Source organism: Scleropages formosus, chromosome 24, assembly GCF_900964775.1.
Source record: "Scleropages formosus chromosome 24, fSclFor1.1, whole genome shotgun sequence".
NCBI lineage: Eukaryota > Metazoa > Chordata > Actinopteri > Osteoglossiformes > Osteoglossidae > Scleropages > Scleropages formosus.
In genome coordinates, this window is record NC_041829.1 from 20737285 (window position 1) to 20749320 (window position 12036).

General features: G+C 42.3%; 1 protein-coding gene across 3 annotated transcripts in view; it reads right to left on the reverse strand.

Moving 5' to 3' along the window:
* LOC108939622 (adenosine kinase-like) overlaps nucleotides 1-12036 on the reverse strand; it is a 127341-nt gene that overhangs the window by 90451 nt on the left and 24854 nt on the right. The window contains exon 1 of one of the 3 annotated variants that reach the window (XM_018761075.2): nucleotides 421-792. The exons of the other annotated variants lie outside the window; for them this stretch is intronic. Coding sequence (XP_018616591.1) covers nucleotides 421-510 — 90 coding nt within the window. The 5' untranslated portion in view covers nucleotides 511-792. Of the gene's footprint in view, nucleotides 1-420; nucleotides 793-12036 lie in introns of those variants that run through there. 3 annotated transcript variants of the gene reach the window in all.

Consider the following 12036-nt stretch of genomic DNA (forward strand, 5'->3'; position numbering starts at 1 on the left):
GTGAACTAACCAGGCATGAACTCAACAGCGAAGAGAAGCCGTAAAAATCACTAGAGAGCACTGACAGTAATTATCAAAAAAAATCTCACAGCAGTATATTAAAAATCTAATTAGGGAATATTATCTTAACGGGTGAGGAAGATACTAATCAAAACAATGTCAACAAGGCCCGGTTAACATGTGAAAGACTAGCGGAGGAGAACATCTCTTTAAAATGCACAGCATTCGGCTCAACTCGATATGCATCAAAAGATGCTTGTGTTAACATCCTTTTGGCATTACACTGCTCTGAGAAAAATGTAAAAACAGAATGCCGTGAGCACGCACCAGTTCCAAGTCACTGAGGAGGATGAGGGAAACTTAATTACTGGCCAAATCCCTTGGACTTATTGGAAAAACAACAAAATCAAATTACTTAACTGCTAAGCCTGAGATGACAAAGGCAGATTTCCTCTCCAACAGATGGTTTTCTGTTCTTCCAACAGCTGAGAAAAGTATCCCATGGTGCATGGCGTGTCTGTAGGTGATGAATTCTACCTGCTCTCTGTGTGCTGTAGCCCTGTAGACTTAAGGACATCAACACCTTGTAAAGGGGGCACACATTAGTTATGGGCATCAAGAGAGTTTCTTCGTATCCAACACCGTGCTAGAGGGTAACACTTGCTAATCTGCAGAAAAAACCTGAAACCATCACACCTTCATGTATATGTATTCATTTAAAGGATACTTTCCCTTCATACAATAAAACAATTAACTAGTATTCAGCTTTATCCATGGACACAATGCGGTACAGTAAACTCCCTACAGTCGTTTACATTTATTCATTTATCTCATGGTTTTGTTCAAAGTGACTTAGAATGTTAAGGTACTTACAGTAATTTACCCATTTATACAGCTAGATCATTTTACTGGAGCAATTTAGGGTAAGTACTTTGCCCAAGGGTACTACAGCTTGAGGTGGAATTCAAACGTAAGATCTTTGGGTCCAATGGCAGCAGCTCTAACCACTGCGGTACCACATTTATATAGCAGAGCAATGTAACACACATATATACACAAAGGGCAATTTAGAGTCACCTGTCCACCTGGCACAGGGAGAACACGCAGACTCCACACAGACCAAGCAATATTCAAACCCACTGTCTTTTAATAGTTGAATGTCCTTCGTTTTTCCACGCACGGTGCTCAGCTCTGAGAAAGCCTGTGGAAAAAAAAGAGGACCGTGCACCAAGGCGCACGTTCAGCTAAAGGTGGGGGATTTTAGCAAATGTTTACCCACACCTCTCCCTCCAGCTTCCACAGAATGAGACAGCGCCTCAACTTGTGTAGCCTGACAACAAAGTGACAACAAGTGAGGGAATTAATAATCAGAATGAGAAGTACAGATGACTCAGAGACCTAGAGCAGAGCAGCTCAACAAAGAACAAAAGCCTACACACAAAAGCTCTTTTTGTCACTACACAGTTAGCATGTTTAGAAAATAATGTGGAATGTTATTTTAATAAGGCGGCCAGTGCTTGCGTATTTCACCAGCATTTTTTCCTGTAAATTACTTGGAAAATTGCTTCAACGCAACAATATTTCAGGCAGATGCAAGTCTGTTGGACGCACACCTCTTGGAGGGGCCTCTACCCAGTGTTAATGAGGGATGTCGCTGGCAAGGTCTTTTAAAAGGAGGAAATTAACTCTTTAATTTTTTTTTTTTTTAAGTGGAAAACAGTGACTAGAAATGAAGCCTGCTAAAAGAAACTAAGTAGTGAATTTCACTTGAAAAAGGTACAAAGTGGTAACTAGAGTACTGCAGCTGCAAGCCCAAGATTTAATTAACTTTGTTTTAAAAAAACTGTTTTAAAAAAAAAAAAAAAAAAAAAAAAAAAAAAAAAAAGACTTGCTATGACGACAGCTCCAGATGACCTTCCACTCTTCCCAACAACTCTTGAGTGCATGAGTCCCAGCCCCCAGCCACCCCGAGAAAGAGAACGGTGCTCCGCAACCCTGGGGAGCCCGTCTTGAACCGCTCTGGACTTCAACTCTCTTGCATTTGCTTGTGGAAAGAGTGAAGGAGGAGGCTGCCAACACGAGGACAGGAGCATATCACCATTTTTGGACCCACCGCTGTCGGGCACACAGTTGGGCCAGATTGGCTTGGACCAGTCCTGCAATACATCAAGGGTATCAAGCCTTGAGAAAAACCCTCCTGCCACCTCTCGAGGTGTAGTCCACTACGGAGGTTTGGCTGGAGGTGCATGTAAATTACTATGCTCTTCGTCAAGCAATTTCCTGCAGCCATTAGAGACTGAAGCGCATAAAGAAATGTTCCTTTATTCAGCACTATTACTATAACAACCGCACCGTCTGCCCCAAATCTACCCACTTCAGTCATGTTGGGCTGTCCTTTGTAACTCCAAAAGGCTGCAGTATAACCAACCCCACCCCTCGTCTTATTAGTGGTTTAAAACTTGTGAAATGCAAAAGCTGCACACTTTCTGTCTGAAGGAGCCATTTATTCAGGTTTAAATAAAACCTGCTTAGTAAGCAGTGTCTGTTCCACTGTTGGGAACCTGAAGATTTTAGATGGATCAGAGTCCTGCATGCAATGTATTTTATTTCAGTGATTACTGAAGCATAATTGCAGAACTTTTATTAAAAGCATTTCTGTTCTGTACCACTATCGGAGTTACTGGTTTATGAATAATAAGATTTCGCGCTTATAGCTTTACCTTGAAAAGCTCAACTAAGATCACAGTCAGTTACTATTCTGCTGGTACTCACGATGGTGACATCACACAGGTCATAAAATATCAGCAGCAAACTTCACTTGGTCTAGTGTTTTTCTCAGCAGTTGCTCTCATTGCTCTGTGGCTTACAGAGGTATTACACACATCCGCAAACACAGCTAATGGCTCAAATCTGAAAAACGTACCACCTTAAAGCTTGGCGATTCAGACAACAAATTCAGCACGTAAACATCCAGAATACGCCTACACAAAACAGTTACGGATGCTGTTATTATTAATTCCAGGGTTTTTCTGCATATGGCAGAGTGACAAAATACAAAAATGGAACTGGAAATGAACTACCACACCTCCAGAATTTGGGGGGAGAACAAAAAATGTCAAAAATCAAAGGTAAATAATGACAGTGTACGTGTGAGAGGTCCTGCGGTGGCATTATGTACTGTGTCCCCAGTGCCCCCACTAGGTAGCGGAGGTGGAGGAGGAAGGCGAAGAGGAGGAGGAAAGCATCGCCGCCACCTTGAAAAAAAGAGGAGCATTACTAGCGCTGGCTGTCTGTCACCTACTGCACATCAACGCGCCTGCCAAAATTCGCCCCCATCTGTTTTCATAAGGCTCAACACTTCAGTTTGCACATTCTTCTACACCCGCTTCCAGTCTGTCGCCGGGTAAAAGGAACCAAGTCACACTCTCGACTTTTTTGCAACACACACAGTGCATCCAGGAGGACTGGTGATGTTTTCTTTTTGGTTTTTTAAAGTCGATCATCTACTGGACAAACTTCAACTATTGCTGTAAATGCATGCGAGTACCACTGAGTCACTGCACTGCTCGCAACATTGGAACAAACAGGTTTAAAGAGAATCATTTGTCAAAATAATGCTAGTATTTCACTTGCATAATTCCAAACTGTGGCTCAAGAGGAAATTCTAAGGCTCATTAAACTTGTGACCTGTGGGGATAAAATCTAATTGCAGGCTCTTTTCTGTATTCTCTTGAAAGTTTTTTAACCCAAATATTTAAAGCTGTTTCTCTGTTGCTATGCAACGTTTTCACCACGAGTGCAGGTGCGTGCCCAGAAAATAAAATGTGATAAAAAAGGAAGACCTCACTCACTGAATAAAAGAATGGACTAAAACAACAAACCTCTTGAACAGCCTCCGACTGTGTCTCACTGAGGCACTATTTTGCCTCCATTTCTCTTCCAAGTGCCCAGAAAGTAGTATACCATTAACCTGTAGTCACTTAGAGGGCTCATTTTGCAGCAGAAGTCAAACTCATTAACTATCATAACAATTAACTACAAAGATACAATCCATCATTAAAACTGGCATCTGAAGCGTCAGCCTCACAAAAGGAAAATTCAGAATAGAACTGCTGATGAAATTAATAATCAATAAGTATGTGTTTGTTAGTGAATTTAATCCTGAAGGCCAGTAGCAAAAAATCCAAAAGCAGCATTCCAAAATTGCCAACGGTCACAAGTGCACCAGTTTCCAAAGATCGGGTCAAAAATCTGGCTGGAAAGAACAGGAGTCCAGCGAGACATAAAATAAGTAAACATCTGCATCCAAGTTTGCTGCCTTGCAGGAGAAGTTGCGGGGGAGACACTCCTATCTGCAGCCAGTCAAAACGCATTTCTTCACGTGCTGCAGGGTCAGGACTCCATGTCACGCTGACATCAAGATCTCCGTAAGTGCCTAGAAACGAGATCCTTACCGAAGCCCCGTCAGCTCCATACCCAGGAAGAACCAAGAACTACGGGTCAGGAAAGAGGGGCTGTTGCTGCAGCTGCTGCAAGTCATGCATTCGGCAATGTGCTTCGCAAAGTCTTTTCCAATTAAATCTCTGTCATAGTTAGCCTACAGTCAAGTGCAGTCAGTGCACAAAATGCCCTCCTCGAAAAAGGGGAAAAAAAAAAAAACAAAGCAGACTGACGGCGTACTCCCCTACCCAAGCAGAGGAGGACACGTTACATAAGATGTCACGCTCAATCTGAACTCCAGCGCTGAGAGGGAAAGGAACACACGATGGCTTGTCACCTCTACTGACACTGAGATGCTGTTGTAGTCTGGAACGCGGTTATTTCCACGGTGTCAAAAGTACACAGCAATACAAATGTTTCCAGACATTGTCACTAAAACAAAGTGCTAGATGATGTTCGTAAATGATATTGCCGATTAACACTGTCAGGCTCTCAGTCAATAGTACTTGAGCTGTAAAGCAGAAATATTTTAACGACCCCGCGTTACTGTTTTAGGAGGGAAACTCCTAAATGTAAATAGTTGCATTAAGGAGAATAATGTGAAATGTGGGTATGCAACCACTGAGGACACTTAAGGGGAAAATGATGGAGTGACCATGCCTACCAGTGTGTTGGGAGAGAGCCTGGGGCGGCTAAGCAGGCTTGGAAGGCTGGCTGTAGGCGCAGGTCCTGGAGGAAACAGTCGTCGGACCGAGAGCATTATTTCCCTGGTGCCGGTGTTCTAGTAAATCGTTCATGATGAACGCTGCCTCTGCGTCCTCCTTCGCCCCATCCAAACCCACGGTGCTGCGCGCCACATTGGTGTCAGAAGTGGGATGGGCAGGACAATGCAACTGAACACCGAGCAGGAAAGGAAAAACGACGTGACACCGAAAGCCAGCGGGATAGAAGAACGGCGTCCGATGGCAGAGGTCCAGGATGAGGAGCAGGGGTGGAGCACGGGTGTCCAGGAGGACCCTGGGGAAGCACGCGCTGTGGCGAAGACGGCGGAGAAGAGCTGTGAGGTGCTGCTGAAGACAGGCAAGAGGTCGAGTGGGTCGCCCTGTGCCCACTGTAGGAGCGGCAGGAAGAGGCAGCAAACCGCCATCAAGCGCTGGAGCTGAGGAAGGTCGCCCCGCGATGAGCGCCGCTTTCCCGGGCAGATCGGACGATGTGCTCGACAACGCGGAGCAGCGCGCCTCGTCTGTGGACAGGAGAGGCTCCGTAACAGGGGTGAGCAAACCCACCAATGCGAATTCGCCCACGGATCAAGATTCAGCCACTTTCGTGGAGAAAGTGCCTAGCCTACCTGAAGCCCCTGCGAGCTTTCTAAAAGAGCGACATGGCGGCACAAACGCCACAAAAGGAGGGGAGCTGCGCAGCAAGAAGCGGCCGATTTTATGAGCGTCACGGCAGACTCGGCGTGCGGCAAAGGGACAGAGGCGTGAGCTGCAAGCAGGGCGGCTTGCTGGGGTCCTCTGCCGAGAGGTGACCGAGAGGTGAGACAACTGGAGGCGCAAGAGGGATGTTCACCCCCGACAACGGAGCTGGGACAATGCGGAGCGGCTGGAGAGCCAGCGCGAAGGTCCCACAGGAGCCGGTCAGCCACGGGGAGCGCGAAGCGGTTGGCAAAAGCCACGTGGGCGCCGCCATTTCTGCAACATGCCACGTGGGAGTGAAGGAGCCGTACCAGTTCCGAGGCTGAGTGGACAGGGGACGAGGATGGCCACCTCAACCATCCAGACTCATGGCACTGTGCGCCACAATACGATTACTAGGCTATCTTTAAAAATACAGACTTTCTTCTGACCGTATTTGTAAAACACCAGTCCAATAAATACATGCCTAATAAAGTGATTAATGAAATGTGCAGACATTTCATAGAAATACACAAAAAAGGCATTCCACGATGCCACGATTGTGAACACCCGATAAAGCCGCTCGTCCTGAGCGACTGAAAAGTCTTTTTGAGCTGTAATAAATATCTTTTGGGCAAAAAACAGGAAAATTTTCAGTATTCTTATCCTTTACGCAAACTCATGCTCACATTACTAATAGCTTATACCCGCAGCCCAAGGACAAAAGAAAGAAAAATGCTCTGCAACAAGCGAGAGTAAAGAAAAACATAGTACTCATTTATTAGTCAAACAAGAAGCCAAATTAAGCCAGAAAATTAAGTGTTGCTGAGAACATCCTCCCCATGTAAAATTCAGTTTAAAAGGAAGCAGTTGTATTCCCTGTTATACTGCAGACGTCTTCATATAACACAAGAACGAAAAACAATAATGACCAAACAGCTGTGGGTTGCCAAACACCTAAGAGCTTGTCATGTCTTTTGAACCCATCTATTATCCACACAAGTTGCTACAACATTGTTTTCACTGTGATGGACACATGGATAATTATCTAATAGGTTTGCTATGGTGCCAGTTGTTAAGTGGCTACTTTACACAGAAGCTGCTATTGTTCTTCCAAAGGGAGGGCGGCTGCTCCCATGTTGCTAATGCTGGTTTGCAGTGCAATTATGCTGATGAAAGAGCAGAGGAACAATTCGGTTGTAACTACTGCAGCATGTCAAAAATAAAATACTGAATTTTAAAATTAATGTTGTATTGCTGCATACATGTGCTCCCTGCTGTATTGTAGTAGCCCTATATTCCTTTTTTGGAGATGCTGCTCCTTATTTGTAACCACATTAAACTATAAGACACTTTACAGATATGGAGATATGGTGCTAAGCCTGTACAGGAATTCTCTCTCTCTCTCACACACACACACACACACACACACACACACAACTGAAGCCACTTGTCCTGAGCGAGGTTTCAGTGAGCCAGAGCCCAACCCAGCAACACAGGGCATCAGGCTGGAGGGGGAAGGGACACACCCAGAATGGGATGCCAGTCCGTCACAAGGCAACCCAAGCGGGACTCAAACCCTAGACCCACCAGAGAGCAGGACCCAGCCAAGCCACTGCACCACAGCACCCTCCCTACAGCGATTTATTTTAACATAACTGAAAGTTACAAGGAAAAACCAATAAGTGCTTTTATATTTTTGATTATTCAATGTGTTTCCAAGACAATACTTTACTGGTACAGCAATGAGAATTTGACTGTGCTGTTGCCTCCTGCTCCAACTGCGTTCTATTCAAAGTGTTATCAGAACATATGTACATCCTCCTAAATAAATACCCAAACACAGTAAACTCTTATTACTGTTCTCAAAAAAACAGCTAATTATGAGGATGGAAAGCAATCAAATACAGTAAAAATTAGATAAGAGTAAAATAACTACAGAATGTAGTCAGTTAATCCTTTCTTACTTTCCACACATCATACGATGTCCACAGAACATTAGTTCGCCCTTTGCCATTAGTATCTTGCTTTGTGTTTTTGTACAAAGCATGGATTTACAGAGTACAACCCAAATTTGTACATTTCCTATTTATTCATCCCAAGCTTCGTCTAAATTTGAGCAAAAAAAGCATCTGAGGTGAACTGAAGAAAAAAGACCAAAAGCTGAAAAGGTCAGTATGCTGTTTTTTTGTTGTTTATTTAAGTCACAACAATCCACATTAGCTGAATTTTCCATTATCTATTACGGGAAAAACAGCCCCACTATACATTGTTCACAGTATCATTTTTTGGCTCTCATCTGTGTCATGAAGTGGGGACCATCTGCGCACATGACAAGAATCAGGAATAAGGGGAAAGAGATTCCAATTTTATTTGAGAAATTCACCTTCTATTGCCCTTCTATTAAAAAAAAAAAAAAAAAAAAATAAAGTAAAGTCGTTTTGATAGGCTATTTGCAGTTGACCCCATGGCAACTGTGTGCCAGGGGGTGGGGCAATCAACATATCACCTTGTTTACAAAAAGTGAGGAAAAATTCTAAACAAACTGTAAAAATTGGATTTGTAAGGAAAAATTGTATTAAGTGCTACGTTGCAACTAGAAGGATTCGAACCAGCATACACAGCTGTATTAACTAGACACTGGAAAACAACGGCATCATTTGGGTTTCCATTGCAAATAACAGACATCGCGTCTCAAGATTTTCTCAGGCAGCTCTGACAGGCTCATCAGCAGGCAATTTGCTGGTTTCCACTGTGTTATGATTTCTGTTGTGAAATTTGATTTATTCAAGAGCTTTGTAATAACTCAGCTCAAAGGCCACTGAAAACTTGCATTGCAGAACAAGTAGCAGCTACTAGGTGGTTATCATCATCATCATGGCTGACTCTCATCCAAAGCAAGTTATAACTTGTATACATTTATACAGTTGGACATTTTAATGACAAAAGTTAAGAAGCAATTAAAAAGCTTGGCCAGAGCTAGAAGAGCAGGACTCCTCCTGGGACTTCAACGTTGTAAGTGTATATACTCATCCTGGGGGCTGCTTCTGCTGTGGCTACACTAAGGGACATTGCTAAAATGACCTTTGAATTATTTTTAAAAAATAATTAAGAAAAAAACACATGATGTCAATGCACAGCTGCATAAGGCTGAATTCACTGACAGAGCAGATCCAGAAGTTAAGAGTCTTAACTTTGTATGTGAAGGGAGAAGCACAAACAAAACCTGACATGATCTAAGTGCATGAGAGCTTTGGGATCAAAGATGTGTTTAGGCTGCAGTGAATGACGAAACTAAATCAAATGCAGCACCATCCCTGAGGACGCACCTTTTTTCAAACCTAAACCTGAATGGGGCAGAGTGTTAAGTGATCTTCAGAGTGACAACAGAAATCAAGTCATCCTACCTAACTGGCTTTGTGGTCGTCTCTCACATGTGCAGCTGTTACAGAAACACTTGGCTTGGATTGCTCCTTCTGCAAATGTTTTCTGCGAAAGCCTGTTCGCCAGGTCATCCCCAATTTATAAAATACATCTCCATGAGGACCACATGCACAAACAGCAGAGCAACTTCATATTTCTGGTGAACCACGGTCAGTTCAAGCGATGAACTCAAAAATGAAACCACTTTGTATAACAGAATCACACATATGTAAACATGTGTCATTGATGCAGAAAATAAGCTTGTAAGAAGTTGCGGGGCCACCTGATGTTTAAAGTTCCCCTTGTATGCTGAAGCTGTTTGGAAGGACATACTCGGCAGTCGTCGCACTCATATTCACAACAGCAAAGTTGAAAAATTGTGATTACAGGTATTGCAGCATCAAATGTAATGCACTCTTAAACCATGTACATTTATTCATTTACCAGTTCGCTCGTCTTCAAAGCAACTTACAATGTTAAACAATCTCTTACTAAGTTAACCATTTACCCATTTATACAGCTGCATAACTTCAGTGGAGCAATTTAAGGTTATGTACCTTGCTCAAGGGTACTACAACAGTAAGTAAGGACTGAACCAGAAAACTTCAGATCCAAAGGTAGCACTGCCCCCTTGTCTACCACAAACAATGTAAGACCAAGGTTTGGTGCTATTAAACTGATGCACATCCTTCTGTAGAAGAAACATGAGATGACTTCAACTACATTTGAAGCAGAATCCCTCTTCTCTGGCTCAAACACTAGCAGGTAGTACGCCGCACCCCATTTCGCACCCTTGCAAAGAGATGGCACGTCAACAGTTTAAAGGAGTCCTGGGGAATAGAAGCTTTTGTGTTGTTACTGCAGAGCTTAATTGTCTCTGACCTCTCCTTTCTTTTTTTTGCTTGGTCCAAAGCAAAAAAAAAAAAAAAAATTACTTGCAACCGGCGATCATGTGAAAACAAGCAGTAAGTTCAATTAACCTTTCCAAAACAAATGAGTCACAGGCATTAATGATGGAGCTGCAGTTCAGGGTCTCCACCGGCCAAAATTCCGAGACCATCTACGTCCGCCACATTTAATTGTCAATTAGCACTCTTACTTTTGTGTGGTTACACTCACATTCCTTTGCAATTCAAGGCATAATTAAATAAATAAATAAAACTTCAAGCACGTGCTTAAAGTCTCCAACTTTAAGCAGTTTTAAAATAGAGTATCATACCGAATTGTTGAGATGTTCTAATAATTTGCCTAGTTACTGATGTGTTTACCATTCTGCAGTACTACCACCAATTGATTCTCCAGGTATCCAAAGCATGTACTGCAAACATGTCATTTTGGAACATTTGATGAACATAAGCAACAAAATCCTTATGAGAAATGAAGTAAACTTAAATCTTAAAAACATCTTGCAATTTTTTTTTGACAAAACATCAGAGTTACCCTCATCTTGTTGCTAAGTGGTAGCAGGCTTGGGGGAAGAAAAATAAAATCTTGAATTAAACTATTCAACAAAGACTGAAGTAAGCTGGAAAGGATTTTTTGTTTAAAAGAAAGAACTATAAAGTTAAAACATGAGGTCATAGGACATTTAAGCCCTGAGGAGTAACTGGGTGCCTACAACAAGACACCGGCCCTGTTCAAGTTTCCATATAAATATGAGCTGAGAAGTCCATCGCATGTAAAAAGCCATCTTCTAGAGAATGTTCCACAGCACGTTGCACATGTGTTTCCAATAAAGATCCCAGGCACTCAAGCACTGCACTGGGCCCCTTCACGTTCATCTAACAGACAGTTTTGCACAGGAAGGAAAGGAGGAGGAATTCTTAAAAAGAATGAAAATGGCACCAGGACCACAGCTAAGTATAACTTTCAGATAGGTTAAAGCAAATATGTCAACCTTGCTTGGCATGGTATTTATATACTCTTCAATTTATGCACAATTTTGGCTGTCAAATCTGTGTAAGTTTCTTTTGTTAAATTTTTTTCCGGGTTTATTACCTTTCTCATCCGCAGAAGTCACTCTTTTAATAAACAAAAAAAAATAAAAAAGGAAATTTTTTTTTTTTTTTTTTTTAGTCTATAAACATACTTATCAATCATTTGATTATGTCTCAGAAACCCCCATACAAATTCACGCTTCTGAAGCTGCCGCAGTTATCTGACCACCCATCATTTTACAGTTTGGCTTCTAATGTAAGATAAAGACGTATAAGGTGCAGAACAGAACTCATTGTAACATAACAGGATCTTCTCATTGTGGCAAATCTCTTTCCATTACTGCAACCAGCCTGCAAGAATTTTTTGCTGGTTTAAAGAAAAATTAAGACCTTACATCTCTAAAAATCTTTTCAATGTGGAGGAGGTTGACTTTTATCAGATTTACATTGTGATAAACACAGTGCATGAACGTCATGATCGCAAGACAGATCAGAGGTGTTACTCGTTCCTTTGAGTGTGTATACTGTAAGGTACAGCACTGTGCTCTCCACTGAGGTGTGATGGAGATAACAGGATATGCCCTCCACCCAGAACAGCTGACATCAGACTCACAAAACCCATGAAGAGGTTTTATAAAAAAAAAAAAAAAAAACCACTAACAGTCTGAAATTTATATATCATTCACAACAAAAGTGAAGAGCGGTAAAATGATCAACAGCTCCACAACGCAGTCATGCTGTAAAAGAGTACAAGTCAAAAGTCGAAGTACACTTGTAGGAAAACTCCTTTTCCATGAGGCATTTGGTTAACCATTTTCATCAGGAAATGAGCTAAAACA